The sequence below is a fragment of the Molothrus ater genome, chromosome 2 (genome assembly GCF_012460135.2).
Source record: "Molothrus ater isolate BHLD 08-10-18 breed brown headed cowbird chromosome 2, BPBGC_Mater_1.1, whole genome shotgun sequence".
NCBI lineage: Eukaryota > Metazoa > Chordata > Aves > Passeriformes > Icteridae > Molothrus > Molothrus ater.
Window position 1 is genome coordinate 10570334 of NC_050479.2, and position 24780 is coordinate 10595113.

The 24780-nt window shown below is 36.1% G+C and overlaps 1 protein-coding gene across 3 annotated transcripts in view; it reads left to right on the plus strand.

The window, feature by feature from the left end:
• The window catches only part of DMD (dystrophin), a 1044614-nt gene that overhangs the window by 248894 nt on the left and 770940 nt on the right, over window positions 1-24780 (plus strand). For all 3 annotated transcript variants that reach the window (XM_054518613.1, XM_036378966.2, XM_036378958.2), the window contains exons 3-6: window positions 10706-10798; window positions 11703-11780; window positions 14708-14800; window positions 22294-22466. In XM_054518613.1, the coding sequence (XP_054374588.1) occupies window positions 10706-10798; window positions 11703-11780; window positions 14708-14800; window positions 22294-22466 (437 nt within the window). The remainder of the gene's footprint in view (window positions 1-10705; window positions 10799-11702; window positions 11781-14707; window positions 14801-22293; window positions 22467-24780) is intronic.

The window sequence follows — 24780 nt, forward strand, 5'->3', positions numbered from 1 at the left end:
GGTGGAATGAACCAGCAACCTCTTGGGTGCTGGTTCATTCCACTGTCTTTAGACTGCTATTATGTATTTCTAGCATGGTTGGTGGTCATCTGTTTCCTTTGTGTAGTTTCAGGGTGAGGGCTACTTTTTTCACTGCCCTACTTTTATAAGAATGACATGCAAACAATTAAGATTAAAATGAAACCCTACATTATCAGTTATATGTGTGCATATAGATGTATATATCAATCTAGAGTTAACTGATGAGCACCACATGTGGTACAATCCAACAAAAAGATAAATACATTTCTAGAGCCACTCAGAAGTTATTAACACAGAAAATGCAACTAAAATCTCATTATTTCTTCCTTATTCTGTCTACTGGTCAATTTTTAATGATTGCATTTAAAGAGAAATTCATCTTATGTTGCTATTTTTATTATGAAAGGAGATCCAGATTCACAAATGCAAGTTTTACATAAATTCCCTTGAGATTCTGCATCATTTGTTGCCAGATATTACAGAGTAAGCATATGCCAATCATTTTTGGTAGGCCACCATAATTAGTTGTGATTTAACATACAAGTGCATGATAACTGCTGGACTGCTGATTTTTTGCAGTAGTTCAAAAATTGTTGAGTTTGTTTGGCATTTTTGTTGGTTTTTAATAGGAACCAATTTGTCACATTTAGATAATGAATCATATGCGTTGATATATTAAAAAAATAATAAAGCCAAGAAATGGACGCTGATGGAAAACTGTATCCTTTTAGCCATGTAGTTTTATAGGCAGATTTTCAGTCTCTAAAGTTATGCTTGACTTCTCCAGGTGGGAACAAAAAGAGGAGTAATCTATTTTAAAGTCCTGCCTGAGCTCAAGCAGAGGGGGTATACTTGCTCTTTTAAGCATGTCATTTAAATTAATATCCCATTTACTGAAAACAAGCTTGTTGGGAATAAGAACTGTGGTTGTAGGGGAAGTGCCAGAACATCTCTTGATTGTAGTGCATGCAGTGAGTCCTCCTGCTCAGCTGGGCTTCAACACAGAACGGCAGTTAATAGAGAAACCTTCACTCTGAATAAATAAATACTGGCCTTTCTTTTTCACCAGCTGAAAAGGATCACAGCCAGCTCAGATGTGGTGGCATGGATTTGCTACAGATTTAAATGGCAATATTTAAAATAATTATTTACTTAATTTAACTATTCCATGTAACAAGGTGACAGGGAGTAACTATGTGTGTGTACCAGGAAATACTGTAAATTTGATTAAATGTTTGTGACTCTCAAGGATGGAGGGCAAATCATCCGCTTACAGTCAGTGCTAAAGGTTCAGCTGAGACAATGAAAATACTTTTGGAAGAAAAAAAATATTTGCAAACTGCTATCTCAGATATGATAAGAGTTTAGTTCTTATTTTGGTACCAAATTGTGTTTATTTTTCAGGATGACTGCTCACTGGAAAAGACTGAATATATAATTTCATTACTTATTGGTTTTCTGGGTGATACCCCACTTCCCTGTCATCATTCATTTGTGATTTTTGTTCAAATAATAATCAGGTGTTTCCTCATCAGGGCATGTTAATGAAAGACAAAAATAAAACAACAAAACCCAATCCAATAATTATTGGGCATAGAAACATGACAGGAAATGTCAGAACTCATGCCTTTTGCACTTTCTCAATGAGTGATGTCAAATCAAGCAAACTGGATGATGTGCTACAATGGCTCAGTTTACCCACCTGTCCATTTAAGGTACTTTCTCTGTTTTGGTGAGCAGTGTCACCACTTTCCAAACATACAAATGGAGCTACCCAGTATTTGAGTCATTGTGCAAAGGCAAACTGAGTTTTATGCTAAAGCTTTGCTGCAAATGGCACATCACATTTGCCTGTTTCACATCCTAGTCAGAGAGAACTGATCAAGATTGTCTCTTGTTTAAATAAAGTTTTAATTCAAGTAATAGCAGTGCTTTATAAATAGGGAATTTGTTCTTTTTGTTTTCTTATTAATGAAAATTGCTGTTGCTTTGTCTCGTTTGATTACAGTTGCACCTATTTAGAAGCTTTGGTATTTGCCTATTACAAGTATAGACAGTAGGAGAGGTTTTTCTGTTTTGTTTTTCTCAAAGATGTGATTATGCACCAAAAGGGATTCCAAAATAAAATTATTTATCCTTTATACACTTTCTATATTCTGCGTAGACAAGATTTAATCTCTGAGCTAATGAAAAAAGTACTGCTAAAGCCTGTCTGTCAGCAAGAGGAGAATCCTAACTCAGAAAGGGCATCTTCCTATGTGAGGAAAACAGTATGTGCTACATATCCTGGATCTCTGTGTAAAATTTAGGTTGTTCTCTAAGAATCAAAACATCTGTAAGACAAAAGGCAAAAATTTCAGAATCCTACTCTGCTTTTTTAGGTTTTGCACTTAAGTTTGTCATTTTCATCAAGACTGATGATACTCCCTTTTATTCTGTTTTCTAATAACAGAAAAGGATGTGTAGGAAGAAAAAAAAATACTTGAATAACAAATATTCATGGAACAGTCTGCCGTGGAACTGTTCATCCCTTAAATGAGAATTTTAGCCAAAATTGTTGCGTTTGGCATCTGCTAGATACAGTTTGTGTTTCTCCACTTTTAAGTGGGCTGGCTTTTCCTTTTGAAAACCCCACATTTTAATCTTTTCAGCTCCTAGTGTTTAAAAATGCTGTTAAAACTCTATCTACAAGAGCCCCCAAAAATGCCTAAACATTTTAAATTAAAACAATACAAGTACTCTCAAACATGTAAATATGATTAACATTCTATCTTCTACTGAAAGTTTGATCTAAATCTATAAATAAAATCCATTTTTAGTTTATGGTAGTTTTTCTTCTTTACAGCTCTCTTTGCAGAGTGAGGAACACAATTGTATTTATAATTGAAACGAAAAATAGCTTCATTGCAGTCAATTATTAGATTGCATGAAGCTGGCTGTCCTGTCAAAAGAAGAGCTCCCATCCTTGGCTGAATTGATAATCCACTCTTCAAACTTGTAGGAACTTGCCGAGTGTATGTTCATTCCCACTTCCAGCAGGTTTCTTTTGATGCCATTGCCAGTCATCCAGTCTTTAATGGCCTTGAGCATCATATGCTGCAAAATAAGAAATGCTTCAATGACATTTTCTGGCTAGATTAAACTGGTGAAAAAGACAGCTGCCAGATTTGTTTTGTGTATCCCTGTAAGCTTTGTATTGTTTAAAGGAAATGCAGTAGATGCCAACCTTGAACACCCACTGCTTGCCAAACAGGAATTTTGTTTCCTTTAGAATATTTAAAATTACATATTTATTACTTTTAATTTGGAGGTGAGTCTCTGGGAGCTAAGGAAACATGGGTAGATACACTAACATAATTGTGTGTGTTAATGCATCTCTGTTTCTGTTCTGGATATGTTTGGCACTTAAAATGAGTTTTTCTGATTAATTTTAGAATGAAAATAACAGAGTATTCCTCAGAAACTTGGGTGTGTGCAACTGTAATTACACTAGAAAAATAGAATGGCTGTGCTGAGGGGAAAATACACTTTTACAAGAACTGAGGAGGATCTGGTATCATTCCCTGACTTGAGGGTCTGTATATGAAACCGGCTTCTGCTCTGGGAGTTTGTGTCCTGCCCTGAACATGAGCTGTTGGTAGGACCTGCCCCAGCTCTCTCTTCAAGGTAATGTTGGGTGTTCTGGGCCTGCTGCAGGCATTGTGATTGTTCCTCTCTTGAAAGGCACAGGAACATTTTGTTCTCTGACTGGGAGGACAACGTGGCTTCTCCAGAGGAGGGTGGTACAGCCTCCTCTCTGTTGGTCAGTAGCAGTCATCTCTAAAATACTGATGCCCATCAGTTACTCCTCTATGTAACTCCCTGAAAAATTAGGTTAGAGAGCAAAAGAAGAGATGTCTACCATAAAGCCTGGGAAACAGATTGGATCCCTGACAGTAAGGAAGCAAAGTGCTTGTGCAGTGTTTGACCTCCAGCTGAGCAACAGAGAGTTTCAGCTGCAGCAGAAGGGGTGCATCCATGTTCTATCAGGGAAAAGAATGCTGAAGGGAAAGAGGATGGCATGGCTGGCAAGTCATTGTTTGATGCTTCCCATGAGTCCATGAAGCTAAGGCATAATTAAACAATGTCTGGCGCATCTTTCTTCCCTTTGGAGTGGGACAATATCCTTTTCTGCTGTAACAGTAATCCAGCATCAATGAAAGAAAATGTCAGTCACTTTGATGAACTTCCCAGCAGAATTGAACAAACCAAAAGCAAGGATGTTGGGGAGAGAAATTGAACTTTTAATATATTTAGTAGAGCAAGAACAAGTATTTATAGTCCTTCTTTTATTAAAACTGACTTAAAAGATCTGTTGAGAGTAGTTCAATATAATTTCTTTATTGTTTCGCAGAGTGAAACATCAAATATTTTGACTGCAAGAAAAGGCTGATTCTTTCAAGTCTTACTAAGAGTAACATTTGTGAGCCAACTAAGTTTTAATTTCTTTCATACTGACATCTACTCAGCAAAATTTAGATATTTACAAACTGAACTTGAGACAATTACTTGAAAAAGTTGTATAAAGACTCATGGCTTATATCCTTTTGCCTTTCTGGACTGTACCTTGTCTTTTAAGTTTTTCTTTATCAGTCAGCACTCTGAGGTCCTGCCCAAACTGCAGGCACCTCTGCCTCTCTGTTCCATAGCCCTGCATGCTGGGGGCACAGATGGAATGCACTGCAACTCCCTTCCAGGCTCTGCAGCCCAGGTTTCCTGTCCCTTGTGGAGTCAGAGGTCTTGTCCCAAGGTCAAATCTCAGTTGTTTACCTGTCCTAAAAGTCAGAAAGGCTTCTGTGTCTGTTAGTTTTATTGTAAGATGATCTTTCTTATGTACAGCTAGTATAACTTTAAACCTTTTGTCTAGTGCCATGATGAACCTTGAATTCTGTCTTTAGGGTGCATTTTATCTTTCAATATATTCTCTGTCTCTCTCCATCTGCTGATAGTTTCAGTTGCTAGATTTCCAATATGAAATGATAATAATAAGCCAATAATGCTGTAAAATTCGGAAGAAATAGCATCCGACTTGTCTTACTGTAATAATCTTCTTAGTCTAGTCTGCCTCAAACAAAAAGTGTAATCTAAGTGCATATTTGTCTGCAAAAGAAAATGAAAAGTCAGAGATGTCTTCTTAAGTCAAGTTTTTACTACTTGTAATTTTTCTTTTAAAAATGTGAAAATGTATCTGTTACGTGACATTTTTAGGAAACAGTAAAAATATATTCTCATTAAAAAACTTCAAATAATAGTTGTGTTTCAATTTTCTATTATCATGTATTTTGCTGGAGCTGTTATTATGGGCTCATTGCTTGAAATTTGGCATGTGTATGAATCTTAGGAAATAGAAATAAATGTCTACCCTTCATGTTTGTGGGAGAAAATTTATGGCTTGTTGTGGTTTAAGCCTGGCTGGTAACTAAGCACCATGCAGCTGCTTGCTCCCTCCTCCTCCCAGTGGAACAGGGAAGAGAATCAAAAGGAGAAGTTTGTAGGTTGAGATAAAAATTTAATAATTGACAATAATATTAATGATAATGAAAAATAATGTAGGTTTGAAAAAAAAATAAAAAGCCCTAAAATCCACACAGAAAGACCCCGAGAAAAACAAGTGATGCACAATACAGTTGCTCACTACCCACTAACAGGTGCCAAGCCCCATTCCCTGGGCAGTGTGTGGCTGGGGTGGGGGAAGTGAGTGAGCAGCTGTGTGGGGCTTAGTAGCAAACTGGGCTTAAAACAGAACAGATCTTTCTGATGCCCAGTGTGGGGCTGATGTGCCAGGCCCTCAGATCCACATAGTCCAGTAATCCTTGTCATCCCTCTCCTCCACGTGACTGGGCAGGTCCCTCTAATCTTGATCACAAGATTCCCCACTTCTTCATCATAGAAGTGGACCAGGACTTCTTTATAGAGTCAGTAATATAATCAGCCCTCCCATTCTGCCTGGGGAACTGTCCACTGGAAGTTGGAGCAATAACTTTCCTTAAGGAATTCCCAATTTGTGGTTGCTTTTCCCTGCCATTCCTACAGCCATGCCTCTAGGGTTGAGGTATGCTTTCAATCCCACTTCCTCATGTCCTCTCCATGGTCCCACTTAAACCTCAACATTTGTTCTTAGTCGCTATCTCTTCCTTTCTTTCCCCTCATTCTCCAACTCTCCCCCTCCTGTTTCCTTTCCCTTTGCTCAGCTTTCCTTTCATAAAGAATTTGCCTCTACTAATTTGTTCTAAAATATAAAGCTGCTAAGAGCTTTATGCTAATAATTTTTTTTTGAGCTTTAACTCCTTGGAGAGCCAATGTTTATGAACAGATGTATTTGTGCCTTCTCTGGGCAAGTTATTTTTTAATTATTTCATTATGTTCTCTGTATTTCTTTAATAATTACTGATTTGCACATATCTCTGAATAAGAGCTTTTCACAGAACACCAGCTTTTCATGTAATACTTCCCACAATATTAGCTTCTTCCTTAGTGTATCTGATGAATAAGCTGATTAAATAATTTACTTGTTTGCTAAAATTTATTTGTATAATTTACATAGAGACAATGAGGTCTATTATGGAGTCTTTGGAAAGAACGCAGGAATGACAATGATAGTAGATAGCAGTGAGATAAGTAGGAAGAAGCTTGATGTTTTGAGATACCTAAATGTATTCAAACTAAAAAATTTGCATCTGCAGTTATCTATTAAAACTATTCTATCTATTTCCTGATTTTCCTTTTTTTTTTTTTTTTTTCCTTCTTCACCAGCTTTTGTGGTTTTTAGGTAATGTTCTTTGGCATTAAATTGTTTCAGTTCCTTTCTGAGTTTGGAACACGTCAGAGATATAATTTTAATCTTCTTGGTACTGAAAGCTTTCTAGAATATATACATGCAGTTGAGTTACTACATGGAATATTCTAAGTGTTCTTCACTCCCTTACAACACCTGGGGGAAGACTTTACTGCAAATTCCACATTTTCCTCACATGTTACTTGTATAGACCCACATAGTTCTAAGGCTGAAGCTTATGTAGTTGACCATGGTGTGGTGTAGGGTAGTTTTGCTTTTTTTTCCATACCAGTGAAATTTGTGAATTAATTTCCTCAGTCATTATTTAAGTTAGAGAGTTAATTTAATCCACAATAAAACAAGAATCATATCTTCCCATGTGTGTCATTTTTTTGGTAATTTTCTTTTAAAATAGACACATTGGATTTCCTTCAGGTCTCCTTGTGTTGTGCATAGATAAGCAGTTGCAGCCAACAGCTCTATTAGTTAACAAAAAAAGTTTGTGTTTTCATCTTTATTTCACTCAAAGAGAGTAAATTAAAATTATATACAAAACTGCTATGTACTTAAATCCCTAGTTGTGATGGTGTTCACAGGGGTTTTTGGATTGGGGAAGAGACGAGGATCTGACTCCATGTTTCAGAAGGCTTGATTTATTATTTTATGATATATATTACATTATAACTGTACTAAAAGAATAGAAGAAAAGGTTTCATCAGAAGGCTAGCTAAGACTAGAATAGGAAAGAATGATAACAAAGGCTCTATCTTGGACAGAGAGTCCGAACCAGCTGTCTGTGATTGGCCATTACTTAGAAACAACTCTATGAGACCAATCACAGATCCACCTGTTGCATTCCACAGCAGCACATAACCATTGTTTGCATTTTGTTCCTGACGCCTCTCAGCTTCTCAGGAGGAAAAATCCTAAGGAAAGGATTTTTCATAAAAGATGTCTGCGACACCTAGTCTTTCTAGTAATTCAGAACAAAGTCTTATCTTAGATTTTAATTTTGTTCTACTTCTAGAAAGGAATTTCTGCTTCTGGTGAAAAGTCACCTTGCTCTGTATATCAAATATCTTTAGTCCTTTCTGCGTCCTGTACTCTCTTGTTTCCCCCATCTCTCCCATTGCTGTGGTGTTGAAAAAAGACAATTGAGTGAGAACAACAATTCAGGTGGAAACTATTCTGGGCATTCTTCAAATTTAAGTTTTGGATAAGTTTGTAATATAGCGTGAATAATATATCAACATGTGTAACAAATGGTAGAGGAGAGTCTTCTGAACATTTTCATTTCTCTTAGGTAAAGGGCAGTGGTTTTAGGTCACAACCTAAAAAAGGTTTTTATAAATCTTATTTTCAGCAAGAATGTATAACAAATGACAAGGTAGGTATTTGTTTAGCAAGCCACGCTTGTTTTTTCACCGTTTTCAAAAGTTCAAGTTAACAGACATTTTCCAATGACAATAAATTGGCTTGATGCAACTTTGAGCCCTGTGTATCTCAGGACTTACTGCAATGCCGATCCAGTTAAGATATTCAATTACCCCATTGCCAGAAAAACAACCTTCCTCAGGGTTAAAATTATATGTGTGGCATTAGTGTAGGGTGCCTTAGTGTATTTTTAGTTGTGATTAATGGAAGGTATATTTCCAAGACCCTAAAAAATCAATGGAACTTCTGGTTTAAGGTTTACTTGTAATTAATATGTCCTGCTGGGGATAATACCATGCTATGTCTTTATTTTCTTTCTAAAATCTTTACCAAAAAAAACCCACCCAAAAACAACATATTATTTGTTAAGCAGAATTTTTGACTGCCTAGATTGATTTTAACATAAATTTCATGAATACCTTAAATGCTGAAAAAAAGAAGGAAAGACAGAGACACAGGCAGTTATGAAGGCCAGTTTTGTTTTTCCTGTATGATACAAACCAGTATAATTGTCAAAATGTCATTTTTCTCATATTCCCAGAGAAATCCACTAGCATTATGGGCACAACTCTTTCATAATGTTGCATAAGAGCCTATTGCTCACTCCAACTTTCTAAAGACTGTGAAAAAGCTCCCTTAAAGTACAGAGATCTTCTGTTTCCCCTCTGCAAAAATGACTTTTGTTCTGCAAGATTAGGGAACAAAATAAGGTCTCTGATTTAGTTGCATGTTTTGATTGTAACTTTGTCCTATAGATTCAGTAATTCTGTACATGACTTGGCTCACATCATGGCACATGATTTTTTTTATCCCATAATGTAAAGCATTCTTATAAAACTATTTCACATACTAAATATGAGGCAGGAAATAGAGTTTCTGGGCATTATTACTTAAACAGGTAATTCAAGGTCTTGAGTAGTGCAAGTAAATCATATGTGTATCTGTTCAGTACTGGTTTTCAGATATTTAATAAAGTGTTAAATAAATAGAAATTAGCTTAGTTGGGATGGGTTGTGCACGGTGTGAAAACTGTCTAGAAAACTAGGATTCCCACTGCTGTTGAAAATTTTTGATGCTGTGGATTTGTTTGTTCCATGAAAGAGAAACAAGGCCTTACCAAAAACTGAAGGGATTGAAAGGAGCTTTTGCTTCAGAAGCACAGTCAGAGAGAAAGGTCATGGCAAAATAGCTAATGCACTCGAGTCAGTGCTGTACCCATAACTATGTGTTGATGAGAAAAAAATAATTTCAGACTGAATACTGTCCTTAATTCTGTCCTCTGTTCAAGTAACCTTCCAAAGGAATTGGTACTTCCTAACAAAATATGTTTTTCATAAAATTTCCAGCTCTAGTGAGGGTTGCAGTGAATACCAGAACAACATTGCTTACAGGAAAGCAAATGTTTTCTATATAACACAGATTCCCAATTTTACATTGCTCTGTGGTAAAAATGGAAGATGTGCAATGTAGGTCATCATGGCATCAGTTCTAGAAAATTAGAATACAGACACTTGCTCTCAAATCAATCAAAGCATCCATCAAACTTCACAAATTAGAAAATATGTGGACATGTGAAATTATTTTGCATGGCACAGAATAATCACTACTTTTTACTATGGTTCTCAATAGCTCTCATACATACAAAAATATCTAAAAATTCAGAGGTGCATATAAAACTTGCTCAGTGACTAGACTATAAAAAGATATGTCTATATTTTAATATTTCATGCTTTAGTCAAAGCATCAGATCAAAAAATTGGTTTGAATTTTAGAAAGAGTGATTTTTTTAACATTGTCATATGGGGAAAAATCACAAGTATTTCCTTTCATCTTTCACTGATGCTAAGTAAAAAATGTGAGTTGTCTGTCAGCCACTTAGAGAAATAAGGCCACAATCCAGTACAATTCCATGGCCTATGAACATAGATCTGTTTCTAAGATCCTGACTAGGGTAAGTCTGTCTCATCTCTCTCTGTGTACTTCCAGTGTTTTTTCTGACACATGGAGCTCATACTAGGCACTTAAATTTTAAATCACTTCCTTTGTGTTTGGAGTGGTTTTTTTTCTTGTTTCTTTTCTTGTTTTTCTTTTTTTTTTTTTTTTTAAGTATTGTTCCTATTTTTTTTCCCCTGATTTTCACCTTAATTGCAAAGTCTTCTTTGTTTTCTAGATATATTAGTATTTAGTTCTGGCTTATTTGTTTGAAATAATGACATGTACTTGAAATAAAGTAAGCGTCATTGTCTCTTAAACAATAGAACCCTGTTTAAGACAGATATATATGTAAGAATCCTGTGAGCTTTAATGTATTTAGCTCTTTTACTTTGTGTCCTACATTCCATATATATTCTGATGCTGGCTTTTTACAGCTTTCTGGTCTTTTTTGAATTATTATTTTTGGCATTTGAACTAACCAGAGGGATTGTTTCATTTCAGTTTGGAAGACGTCATATTGAAGACCTTTTTAATGATTTTCGAGATGGACGAAGACTTCTGGAGCTCCTGGAATGCCTTACAGGCCAAAAACTTGTATGTGCTTTGTAACACATTTACTGTATATTGAAGTTTTAATGTTGTGATAATTGTAGTAGTTGATATTCACCAATTTCTTCCATTGATGAGAACCTGTGAAAACTATTTTTAGGTGTCTAATTAGGTTTCAGTTTCATTTGAAATTGAGGAAACATTGTGACTGAGAGCTGTATTAGACAATAACACTTTGCAAGGCCTATAATTGAAATGAAAATATTCTGCTTTATTGGATGCACTTACTAAGTGTGCCACTAAGAAACATGACTGAGGCAGGGTTCATTTAGATATCTGGATTTTAGCTGGAATAGAATTTAATGTGTAGAATAAGAATGATTTTCTAATGTTGTATATATGGTCCATCTTTTCTGATTGTACTTGTCTGAAAAGAGAGAACTGCTAGCTTTTATTAACCTGGAAATTCTAAAGTGACACAGTCACACCCATTTTTTAATGCCTTCTCTTGTGTTCCTAGTTGGAATTTGTAACTATAGCATCTTCTCATAAGAAGGCTGGGAGACTGAGAATCAAAATCCAGAGAAAATGCGCTTGTACATAAATATTACACAAACTGATGCTTATCTGTTTAGTTGCCATAGCAATGTTCTTAAATTGGGCCATGCAGAAGACAACTAATCATGATAAAAGGAATCTGGAATGAGCTAATTTTATATGCATTTTAATGATTCCTTCACTGAAAGTTACCTTCTAACTCTGGATCTAGTTTGTTTCACAATTAACTTTATTTTATGTTGGTAGCTGCATAATCCCAGTGTATGTTAGTATTCTATTCTCATAAATTTGTGAAATAGAAAACTACAGGTGTAATATAAGATGTGAGTTACAGATAGTGTACTCTACATTCTGATTATGGACAGTAATGTTTGGTTTATTTTCTTTGTAGGCAAAAGAAAAGGGCTCCACAAAAGTTCATGCTCTGAACAATGTCAACAAAGCAATCCACTTTTTGCAAAGAAATAATGTAAGTATTCAGCCAGACAGGCTCAGAACAGCCAGTAGACAGCACAGAAAATGCTTTTTAGGTGTTGAATCAAACACCTTGGTCTATAGTATAAAAGTACTGGAGTCAAAGAAGCTTTATCAATGTGGATTGGATACTTTCCCATTCCGCATCAGGGTCAAATGTGTTTTAAGGGGTTTAAAATCCTCTTCCAGTGAATTTTGTCTAATATATCTGTAATGGATGCTGTCTGAAGCCAGATCAACCTGCATGATTTTATTCTAATGAATGGTGTATAAAATAAATTTTTCAAAGTTAAATACAAGAAGTGAAACATAGCTGATTACAAGATGCTGCCTATCAAAATATTTACTCACAATCTCTGACAATTATGAACCCTGAAAACCCAAGGCTTTTCTTACAATATTTTTTTTATTAAGTTTCATAGGCAACTGTCTCTCATGATTCAAAACACTAATCATATCAATATCACTTTCAATTCTCCTTTGTAAAGATTGATTTTTCAAGCCGGTATCCTGTGAATCATTCTTGATTAAATATTCTCATATGGTCTTCCTTATGCAGGGATTCTAATGGACCCATAATTTTAGCAGACATTTCATCTGGCCCACTAATTTTATCATAACTCTCCTCAAGAATAAATTAAAAAAAAACTATAACACTTGCTTAAACTTCACAGTAAGAGGTGACGAAACAGAGATAATGTATTCTGTGCTGTATATTATATTGGATTTCTTGATAGCTGCAGGAGGTCAGTAATGCTTGATTTCAAGTGCTGAATAAAGTTACTGATTTTATAAATCTAAGGTAATCCACCTAAAGGTTTGTACATAAATGAGAATGTGACCCTACAAGATTGACATAAAGACCTCCAGCTTGATTTTTATTTTTTTAAATGGTATTTGATGTAAAGAAATAAAAGGAAAAGCTTCTAATTGTTCAAAATTTGCAACATTTGACATTATTGGGGAAAAATCATCAATACATTATTTCACACTATACAAGAAGGTTTTGCTTCTGGCAAAACTGGTTACAAATAATAATAGAAAATACTTTTTTAAGTACTCAGTACCTTTCCGATGAACCCACTGGGGTGCTCTTCACTCATTTTCCAGAACACAAATCTGGAAAGTCCCTTTCGAATCTGGGAAGAAAAGAGAGAGTATTCCCATTTTAGAAGATAGAAGAAGAAACATTGTTTTAGAAAGTGAAGTGGTCATCCAGTGGCCATTATATTCATGTAATGAAAACCTTGTAAACTATATAAATATTGGTACAGTATATGTAAAGATATACTGTATCTTCTCTATATGAAGTCGAAAGACCTGCCTCTGAAATAGCTTCCTTAAGCTTCAATAATTTGACAAATTATTCCTCTGGGACTTCAAGAATGCAAAATCAATGGTTCTAAAGTGAATTAAAGCCTGTGACTAGTCCAGATTTTTCTGCTGATATCTTTGCTCTGAGGTTCTGGGTGGTAACACTGAACAATGCTACTGCTTCCAGTCAATCCATTTCATAGGCTTTTTCTTCCCATAGAAAAGTGAAAGTATTGAGGGAGGGGCATGGGGGATGTAAGGGGATGTAAGGGGCAGGGGGTTGCCCCAGGATAGGCTGAGACCTGTCTCTGGCAAACTGGGCAATGTTCCTCTGCTTCAGTAAAAGAGATGTGGGCTCTGTGTGTTCAGGCTTCCCCTTCCAAGAATGGATTTGGTCTGTAGAATATGCAGGCACTGCCCTAATAAACCCTAATTGTAGGGTGTCACTTGCTGCAGGGGATTCCATTTTAAATTTAGCATGCAAAGTCTAAGTTCCATTTGGGGAAATGTTCCAAGACATTGATGGTTAAAATAGATAGCCAGTCTCATGTGCTTTTAATACAAAATGTGGAATTCTTAAAGAAAAGAGCTCTTTAAGAGTTCTAGAGTTCTTGATAAAATATCTGATTTTTGGTTTGTAAAAATGACCTATACATAGATGCATTAAAAAAAAAATCAAAAAAATAAAATAAAGCATCTTGTTTTGAGGGTGAAAACTTTATTAAATTTGCAGATGCAATTTCAAATAACTTCAGAACTGCACTAGAGACTGCAGAATGCAGTTTGTGAAGGAATGGGGCACTTTGCAATAAAAACCATCAGTTCTGACCATGAAAAATTGCATCTATGAAACAGCAAGGATGCCAATTTTAGAGTCATGATTCTATCCAAATGTGCAGAACAGCTTAAAGTCTTCCATTTATAACCCTGAGTTTGGCTTCCTTATTCAGATATAGTATAAAACTGGGGGAGGGTGAAGGATCATTTCCCATGTGGAGGAAGGAAAATTCCATGGTGGTAAATAATGATGCATTATGAAATTACAAATGCATGATACAATTATGGAAAACAACATTACTGGATGAACTGTTGTGGAAAAGATTTGTTAGATCACAATCACTGCTTTATCCGTATTCCAGAGCACATCCTGTATATTTCTTTATACATTATGGAATTGAATTAAGGGAAATTAAGTTCTATTTTAATTTAAATATATAATGTCTTGAGTTTTTAGGTTCTTACAGTGCCTAGATGTGCAAGTGTTAACATTCAGAAAATTATATTATGTAAGGTAGTACAAAGCAGAGTACAGTAGTTTTTCTGTGTGATTTGTAACTGTAGAAGCTTAATATAAGTGATATTTAAGTTATTATAACTATTGCTTTTCATTTTATGTTTCACAACATGCTGTAACTGGAATAATAGGAACTCCAGATCACTGCTGTTTTTTTCCAGAACATTAACTGTGGCATTTATAAAATGTGAGTTGTATGTGTATGGAACAACAGAAAAGAAATGGGAGATTTGCCTTAGCCTATCCCTTCATCTCCTTCCAGCCTCTTATGCTTGTTATTTATCTTTTACAATTATTTTTTGTTTCTATAATAGGTTGATTTGGTAAATATAGGGAGCTCAGATATTGTGGATGGAAATCATAAGCTGACCCTTGGTTTGATCTGGAATATAATCCTCCACTGGCAGGTGAGTGGCACTGCTCATTACTTCCTAAGGAAATACCTTTACTCCACTGATCTTTTCTCCATTATTATCCAGCAACAACCTACAAAGTAAACATAGACACTGCAATGTGCTAAACCAACAAATATTATGGCAGCTTGCTAACGTATTATCAAGGGTATTGACAATGTTAAGAAGAAAAAATAGTTTTTACAGGATTAGCAGAAACTTTTTTGACTTTTTTTGTAATATCATAGTCAGATATTGCAAGATGATATATATGAGTTATCCTAACAAAAATGGATAGACAAAGCCAATGTGGATTTCTTTTCAGTATCTTAGAAAGAGTGACTTCTCCATTTTAATGAAATAATCAAATCAGTTGCTTTTTGCTGCTGACCCATCCTGCCAAGAATTATTTTTAGAACATTAAAAAGCTGCTAGACTGCCTATTTATTGAAGCAGATGTGGCTCATTTATCTTCCTTTCTCTTTGGAGAAACATGAAATGGATCTCATAAAAACCAGCATGGTAGATGAGGACACTTAACTTATAAAAATTCTGAAATGGCAGTAAAATCAAAATTCAAAAAGATCTATCATCTAGATGCTCTGAATCCATGTGTTGGTATGAATCTGGGCTAAGAGTCTGTCTATAGTGTTGACTATGCTCCCCAAGCAGTAATCCACAAGTGTTTTATAGAATAAAAATAAAAGGTGGTGGGAAACAAAGCTTAAAAGACTTTAAAACTGAAGCACTCCTATCAAAAATAAGATTTGTATCATTCATCTGAGTAGGGAACAATTTTATTCTCATTTTACAGGACAATAGCAACAGAAAAAAGCTGCAGATTGTTAACTCACTTCTTCCTTTGTCTCTGTTTCAATCATCCTAGTTTAATTGCATAAAATTGATCTAAATTACTTATTAAGAGCAGATGGAATATGATACCTAGCTATACAACTTTTACCAATAATCCTTTAATCATTATGTTTTAATTTGAATAAATTATGGACTGAGATGACTGATCATGTTCAAATTAATATTTTGTTTTCCTCATATTTTATCCTGAAGCAGTGTTAACGGTGTGCTTTAGTATTAGCTATATACTTAGCAATTTATTTTCAATCACTCCCACCATTTCTTTTAACATGTACTTGCACAGACACACAGAAGACACAGGTTCTGGTGTAGCCTGATGAGCTTTTTGACAGCATCCATGTCAAAACCAAAAACCTTTTGTCTGCAGTGCAAAAATGATTCATTTCAAGCTTCATCTTGAGCCTGGTGATAACTGTGATGGCACCTGTGATGGTGTCATGGCTTCAGCTTAAACCACCCATGGATAAAAGGTCCAAGGATCATTTTTACACAGCAGTGATTAAAAGTGTGACTCTTTGTCAGCATAGTCTTAATTCAGTCCAATTTTAGTCTATACTTGGAGTTCTGTGATGCACTAAAGATCTAGAAATAAAACAACACACTTTTGAGGCAATATTAGTATAGGAGGAAATTCAAAAGCTGGTTAACTGGAGCCCTCAGCAGCAAATATGGACACATACCCACCCCACATAGGGCAAATACAGTTTTATAAATTTAGCATACTTTTATAAAATTAGCATACTTGACAAGCATTCTCAATTAGAAGCACAGGTAATGAGGTGATTCCCCCCCTTGGTTCCACCCTTTTCCAGAACCCCGCCCTTTAGATACTAACTATACTTTATTCATGAGAAAGTGTCTCAAGATGCTGTTTTATCCTTGGTTCCCAGATTAGGACTGGGCCCTTTAGGAGTGTATTTTGTCTTTCTGTCTAACAGATTAGGTGAAAAGCTAGCTACGAATCTATGTAGTTATACAATAGTAGGCTACAGAACTACAAATATATGAGAATATATAGAAGCAAAAAGGCAAAAAATCAGTTTGGCATCACTGTGTTTGATTTTTTTCTAGTTGTGAGGTACTGAAAGTGACCTGCACCTTCTGGACTTCTCTTTTTATTTAAAGTTCTGTAAATAATATTATAATTTGTCTAGAATTTAGTTTTAGGGATTTTTTTCTAAAGAGTAGCTAAAACCTGATTGAAAACAAGAAGCCATTATTAAATAATAACCCTGTTGTTGTTGCTAAATGATGAGTAATTAAAAAAAAAAAAGGCAGATTTATATTTTGGCATTTCTCCTTAAAAAACTCAAAACACTCAGAGCCCTTAGTTTGCTACCTATTTCCCTTCAAAGTATTGGAAGAGTTCAAAGTAAATTTGCTTATTTACAGCTCTGTGGAGAAAGTCTGCTCTTTTCCAGATTTTCTTTCAAATTTTGAAGTATTGCATGATCTAGAATATGTTAGTGACTGTTCTGCCCTGTTTATAGGTAGGTATGATCATTCATATCGACAGAATTTATGGTGACACAAAGCTGTAAATTTCTTAAGAAATTCTTCCTGTTGGTTTGCCTATCCCAGATTGTCCCTGGCAAGAAGCAGCTGGAAACACAATAAGTTGTTCATACAGAGTCAGGGTCACCAAACTTATCTGTCACTTGTCTCAGCTTGGTAAAACACCAAGACTACTACATTTGTTTGTAGTCTGTGGAAGGCTTAAAGACAAATGAATAGGAATACACAGGCTATTTGATTTAGTGCATGCTTGTGTAGTCTGTGATTGTTGGTGCAGTCCTGCTTTTGCAGACCCTGAGAAGAGTCACTTAGAGGAAAATCATATGTCTACATCTAAAACAAAAAACAACATGAAAATACATGAGGTTATTTTTTATGTGAGCACTTGTGTTGTTGTAGATGAACAGGCAAGAAGCTTTTCCACTTTCATGTCCTGCAGGCAGGACCACACAAGGGCACAACTGTACTTACATATGGCAATGTGATGGTCTCACAAAAATTTTTATCTCTTTGTATAAAAATAGTTTAAGAGAAGAGATGGTAGAAGAAAGGGCTTGAAAGGAACAGTGCCAGCACCTATTGTATTTGCAGGGTTCCCAGAAGAAGGAAGGAATGATGAATCTGATTCCATGTTCTCAGAATGCTAATTTATTATTTTATTATACTATATTATATTAAAGAATACTATACTAAACTATACTAAAGAATACAGAAAAGATACTTAGAGAAGGCTAAAAAGATAATAATGAAAACTTGTGACCTCTTCCAGAGTCTCGACACAGCTTGGCACTGATTTGCCAATAAGTCAAAATAATTCACATGAAACCAATGAAACAATCACCAGTTGGATAAACAATCTCCAAACACATTCCAAAGCAGCAAAACACAGGAGAAGCAGATGAGATAATATTGTTTTCTTTTTTCTCTGAGGCTTCTCAGCTTCCCAGGAGAAGGATCCTGGGCCAAGGGATTTTTCCAGTAAATATGACTGTGACAAGTACCAATCCAAATGGATATCAGCAGTCCCATTGAGGAGAGGCAGTGGTTGAGGAAGTAGAGACACTGCATCTGAGCAGTGGAAATATTATGGCTTTCTGTATCCCCTGTGATGATTGTGTTCTTATCTAGTCTGTTTTTTACAGATTGTTATTAAAATTTTCCTTGAAATTGAACCATTGTTCTGAGTTGAGCACCTGCTGCCAAAGCTCCTTATGGTACCAAATCCATCAGACTCTGTTTCCTTGAAGCTGCTGCCCTCTTTCTCCCAGCTCTGTGATCTCAGCCTCACTGCAGCATTAACATTTAAGTAAAAACAAAGGAAAACTATTAATTTGTGAACTGTTGATGAACTCCCTTGAGAGTGGAAAAACATTCTATATGGCAGTGTGTAAATTCTTTTGTTATGTTTTTAGGAGTGAATTTATTTTCATGTAAAGCATGAAAGAAAACCCTGGCAAAAATATTTGGCCCAAGTCTTGACTTTCTCTGGGAAAAATCATAAAATAGTAGATCTATACATAAGGAAAATATTTCACAGGGGAGCATTTCAAGACCCGGAAAGCCTCGTTTGGAGACTTAGTAAAAGCATCAGGGTTATTATGCACGTCAGTATTTTAATATTAATTACCATTTTAATTTTGATTTTTGATTACGGAAATAAAATGCTTCTGTCAATCCACCTTGAACCAGTGAACAAAGAATATCCTTTACTTTGATAGGTGTTTGAATATCTATGAAAATGTCCTTAAAAGTGTTCTATCAAATGTACTTGGAAAGAGTTTAGTGGTTCTAGCTATAAAAATGTAATCTATGCAGTCAGAGTACTTGAAATCTAGCAAGTAAAAAATGCTAAGTGATTCTGTCAGGGAGATGTAAGGTTTCTATTTTATTAAGAAAAATGGAAAATTCTTGCTTTGAGAACAGTTTTCTTTTCAGATTATTTTTTCCCTCCTTCTTTTCTAGGGTCTGGCAAACTGAAGCCAAGTGCCAGTCTTATAAAATGTTACTTATAAAATGCCTGAGTGTTGGTTTTAGGTGAATGAGATGTGGTGTGAGCCTGAGATCATGCTGTGTTCCTTTTCATCTTACTCACACATCAACATATGCCCAGATTCCAGGACATGGCCCTGCAGTGGGAAGATCAAAGGTCCATTGGTGCTGTGAGCCAGGGCTGGCTGTGCTGCTTTTGGCCAATGTCTTCATGTGGGGACAAGAACAGCAGTGCTCTCATTCTGTCCACAGCTTTCCTTTTGGCAGCCTGGCATTTCTGAAGCCATCTCAGTGATGTCTGTATTGTCCTTCCTCCCCCTTCTATCAAAATTTAATCTTTTCCTTTTGCCATAGCATATGTCCATTCCCCAGGAAGAGCAAGAATATCTGTTCTCTGGAAGTCCGAGTTTCCTACACCTGAAAGCTTTGTGTCCTGCCAGGATACACTGCATTAGAAAGGAGAGGTAAAAAAGAAATGAGTAGCAGAGGTCAACTCATCACCTGGCAACAAGAAGCAGAGGCACTTTGAAATATCTGCAGTATTTGAGCCTGGATGCTGGGGGAGTTTGTCTGAAAGCTCTTCAGGCTGACATGAACACATTTCTGTGTGCCACTTTTCCAGCAGTACATCTTAACCAAGAAGCCTTCAAAAAGCTTCCTTTGCACCAGAATATCAGCCAGCACTGTTGTGCTCAGGCACTGATCCTGCTTCAGGACCCAGTGATCCTGCAGACAGGGTAGTGCTGTGCTGCAGGTGTGGCATGGTGCTGCCAAGGTGGGGTTGGATGGCAATGCCCCTCAGGAAACTCAGGTGGACAAGGTGGCTCCAGCTGTAAAGTGGAGTTATCCACCAATTCTCACTGAACAGGAAGGGGCCTCAGCATTCAGGATGAGGTCAGACTCTTTTACTCCATTATTTTAAATGTCTTACTTACCCTAGGAGGCAACAAAAAATCATAAATTTAACAGTCTTCACTGTTGCAAAGAAATGCAGGAAAAGAAGAGCAAAACTTTATCTACTGTTAGCATATTTAACTCAACAAGGTGAGATTGAAGCTGTTTTGTATTCATTTACAGAAAAGTAAAAATAAATGCTGCGTTTGGACTTATTACCTGGCTTCTTCTGAAAAATTTCCTTCCTGATGACCCATTTTTTAACTAATTTTGTCTAATCATCTCTGTTCATAGACATAGCTCCTTTCTCTTTGATATCAGCTTAAACACATAATCTATTCTGTGTTATGAACTCTTCTATTTCTAAATATGGTGTTCCTGCATTCATTCACTTATCCTTTAATGGAAATGTGTGTTGTATTATTCAAAAGTTAGAGTTTGCTTGTAATATCCAGAAAAATCTGCATTTGTAAATATAAGCATATGATAAAAACCAAAATAAACAATGAAATCTTAGCTTGGACAAATCTCCTTAAGTTTAGTATTTTCTAGTCTTTCTTATTGCATGTTTGGTGCAACAGATGCTAATTGCCAAAGTTTTCTTCTTTTTCAGCATCCAGATTATTGAAAAAAACCAAGATTCTGTATTTTTATAGTAGTGAAGGTGCCTAGGAATACAGAGGCCAAATCACATCTTCTTGCTACATTATGTAAATCAGCTTTGGCATCTCTCAAAAGTAAAGATGTTAAAAATGTCAAGAAATGAAAAACACCCACTCAGACATATGAAGCAAAAATAAAGAGCATATTTCCTAATTTTCTTACACTTCATTTTCTGTCTCCTGATGTAAAAATGGAGACAACAATAACAGCTATTCTTATCTGACTGAATTTTTATTAATTTTCATTAGTGCAAATTGAAATCTAAGACTGAAGTCAGGAACATATCCCATGAAATTTAGAGGATAAATTTCTCCTTCCATCTTAGAAATTAATAACATATAATGTAAAGTTTGCACTTAAGTCTCAAAAGGAAAATTAAGGGCACTGATACTCTTTGGTCAATATGCATCTGAGATGCAAACCCAAAATGTTATTTCAGTAATTCATATCTTCACAAAATCAAATGATTGAATTAATTACTGTGAAAATAGTGAGCAATTTACTGTATTCAGCAATAAAAGGTTATCTCTGTTTTTTTTTCTACAATGTCATAGTAATGAATTGTCATTGTTTTTGTTGACTGTTCTTTCAGATTACAGCTTCTGCATATTATCTTACAAGTTTTACAGTTTCAAAGTGGTCCACACTTTATCATAAAGTAGATTCTGCCATGAGTGTTATTCTTTGAATGACTGATACCGGCAGCAGAGCAATTCAAGGGGAAAATGATAATGAAATGCAATATTCCCTAAGTGAATAAGCAGCAATAAGCAACTTTATAGTTAAATTATATCTTAGGGAGTAATTTAAAAGAGCTGCTATTCTAAAAGATATATGGGGAAAGAAATTATTTAAAAGGTGCTACTTTACAGGAAAATAATTCTTAATAGAAGTTTTATGTGTGCTTTAACTAGTAGAGAAATTGTTAGGAAATAAAAAATCTACTGCATTATGTCAAACTCCAGGATAATATTTATAAAAGCCTTTAGACTTTTTGTAAAATAATAACTGTAGATTGGTAAACTCTCTCTAGTGAAAAAGGAATATAAACTTCATTATAATAATAAAATTGAAATATATGCAATACTCTTTTAGTGCATGCAATGAAATTGACTTTTCATCCAAGTGCATGTATGCAAATATATTTTGTATCTTTAAGTCAAAAACATGATCCACTTTTTATGCTATTCATCATTTTATCAACTTTTGCTCAAATGTCTTATATTAACTTAGGATGTATTTCCAGATCAAAGAAAACCACAAGGAGAAATACCTAGTTTGAAAGAACTGTGTTACCACAAGGGATGCTAACAAATGTGCCTTCTCTGTCCCTGCTTCACCTGTGGCACAGGGATGAATGAATTCATGCATGTCAGTAGCTGTTGTCTTTGAGCAATCATTGATTACTTAAAGATTGCTGCCATTATATTGAGGAGACAAGTGTGTTCTTTAATTACTTAGCAGTTTTTCTTTAGGGTTGAAATTTATTTAACTGAAGGTTTTTCATTTCAAGAGAAGAAGCAGTCAGCTTTTAATAAGTTCAATCATTTATCAAATTCTGTCTTTTATTGCAGGTCAAAGATGTAATGAAAAACATCATGGCTGGGCTGCAGCAGACAAACAGTGAGATGATTCTGCTGAGCTGGGTCCGTCAATCGACTCGCAAGTACCCGCAGGTCAACGTTACCAATTTCACCACGAGCTGGTCTGATGGATTGGCTTTCAACGCTCTCCTCCACAGCCACAGGTGGGAAAAGCAGCTTTTCACTGTGACAGATGGCTGTACAGGGCTTGAGGACAGTCTGTCTGTGGTGTGTGGGGTTTAGCTGCTTCCTCTGTGGGTGTTTCAGCATGCTTTTAAATGCCTGACTGTTTGCTTTGACCCGGCTGCTGCGTTTTGTGTCCTACTAAATCCTCTCATGGAGGAAGAGCTTTTCACAGCACAACCAAATATCCACAGTTCAGATCCTTTCCTGGAATTTCAGTCTGTATACCAAGAAGATAGTCTCAAGGAGTACAGGTTTGGAAGCATTTGAGAACAGCAAGGAGTAGATCCAAAACTAAGCCTTTGAGGTTGTCCCAGAGGGAGAAGGAGGTTTTCCTGTGGGTACTTAGAGGGGGAAAATGTGGTGTTTGTTGAAAGCCTCTCATAGCTGTTGAATTGAAAGTATGGATTTGCCTCACAAGGACACAGCTGGAGAAGTTGGCCTTTGTTATCAAAGCCTTTCATGTTATTCCAACAGCTGATTTGAGTTTTTAGCCTCTCTCAGAAGTTGCCTTTTTCTAGTCTATGCTGTACAAAACTCTACCTCTAGAGATTCAGAGTTCTCTGGGGGTTCTGTGTATGTGGCTTAAGGAAGATGTGCAAGTCAATATATCTAAAAAACCTAGTTCTTGCCACTGCTGCTTCTAAAGCAGGATTGCTTTTCCCAGTATGATAAACCTCCCAACCTCTTTCTTCTACTACTGATGCCTTAAGTATATACTTCTCTCTTAAAGGGGACTGTCCTGCAATGCCACTGACTGCTCAAGTTATTAGGGAGTTGAACTTTTTAACTGTGGTTTAAATACCATCCAGAAATTAAACTCCAAATTAGCCTCTCCCTTCCCTCTGCCCCCTCTGGCAAGGGAGGAACAAAAGCAGACTTTGGATTGGGATCACAATTTATTGAAAGCAAACATCAATGGAATAAGAAGAACAGCAATAATGATTTTAAAAAGTATACAGGAAGAGAGGGTTTTTTTTTTTTCTTACCAAAAAATGGTCACCCCCTTGACTTAGTTCCCTGTGGCAGCTGGGACAAGAAGATGACAGACACTCCCTGCAGGTCATGTACATGTGGCTTGCCCAGACAAAGATGGTGACTGTTTCCACATGCTGCTCCATGTGGCAGCTGGGAATAAAGGCAAGATGGTGAGGAGGGCTCTGAAATCCCAAGACATTGGGAAACACTGGCAAACAATCCCACTATGTGGAGACTCATCCCAGAACAGGTTTCAAACACACCAACTGCATTCCATCCAGGGAGCCACAACTGTATTTTTCCCTAAAATTAGCATACCATTGCAACCTCTCTTAAGATGTGAATATAACTTCTCCATTGCCTCTGATTTTACCCACAGTCATCTTTCCACAATGTCTTCCCACCTAGAAACAATAGCAGACTGACTGTTCCCTGATTAGGGTATCTGATACTCAGATATTCAGATTGCATGCTCTGCAGGACCATGTAATATCTGGTGTCTGAAATCAGTAATCAGAAATTCCTTTTTGTCCTTCTCTGGAGGTATTTATTCAGAAGTCTGAACAGAGGAATTTATTCAGGATCAGTCCCTGGCTGGGGAGTGCTGTTGCCAGTAAACCAGGCTGGGATTGTCTAGACAAATTTCTGTGTCCTATGTCAGATTTTATGCACTGCTGTGTTCAGTTCAGAGCAAAGTTCACCAGATGAACATTCATTTCCTGCTTACTGGAATTTATGCTCTTTATTCAGGTTTTGTAATTCAGGGCTGCAAAACTTAAGCCTGCTTTTACTCTTCTACTGTCTGCTGCCATAAATCTTGCATAGCTTTCTGCACAGTGAGCCTATTTTCAATAGAAGTGAAGAATTACTCCACAGAAGTCTTGTCTCTTGCCCAGTAGTTACTGCACTTATCTGGGAAATGGCAAGTGTTCAGTCAGATTCCTGGAGGCAAGTCTCCAAGATACACCAGTCATCTTCTGGACTTAAATCACTAAGTTCTCTGCAAGAGTTTCATTTCCTCATTTCCTCCAAAGCCCTGATGCAGTAATTTTTAATATGAACCAATGATGTTTGATTTTTGTTGACTTTGCATTTTATGTTTAGTGTGTGGGAACACTGAATTGTCCTTCAAGATTCCAGATGGAATCAATTAAATAGGCACACTAGGACATTCCATGCTTGTGAGCTCCTAACTGTATCCTATAATGATAAAAACCCTTCTCTAAGGAGCCTAATTCAATCACTCTAAGATGCAGGTACATTAGAGACCTGGGTGTCAGAGTGTCTTAGATTTAGTGCCTAAAGACGACAGTTTTA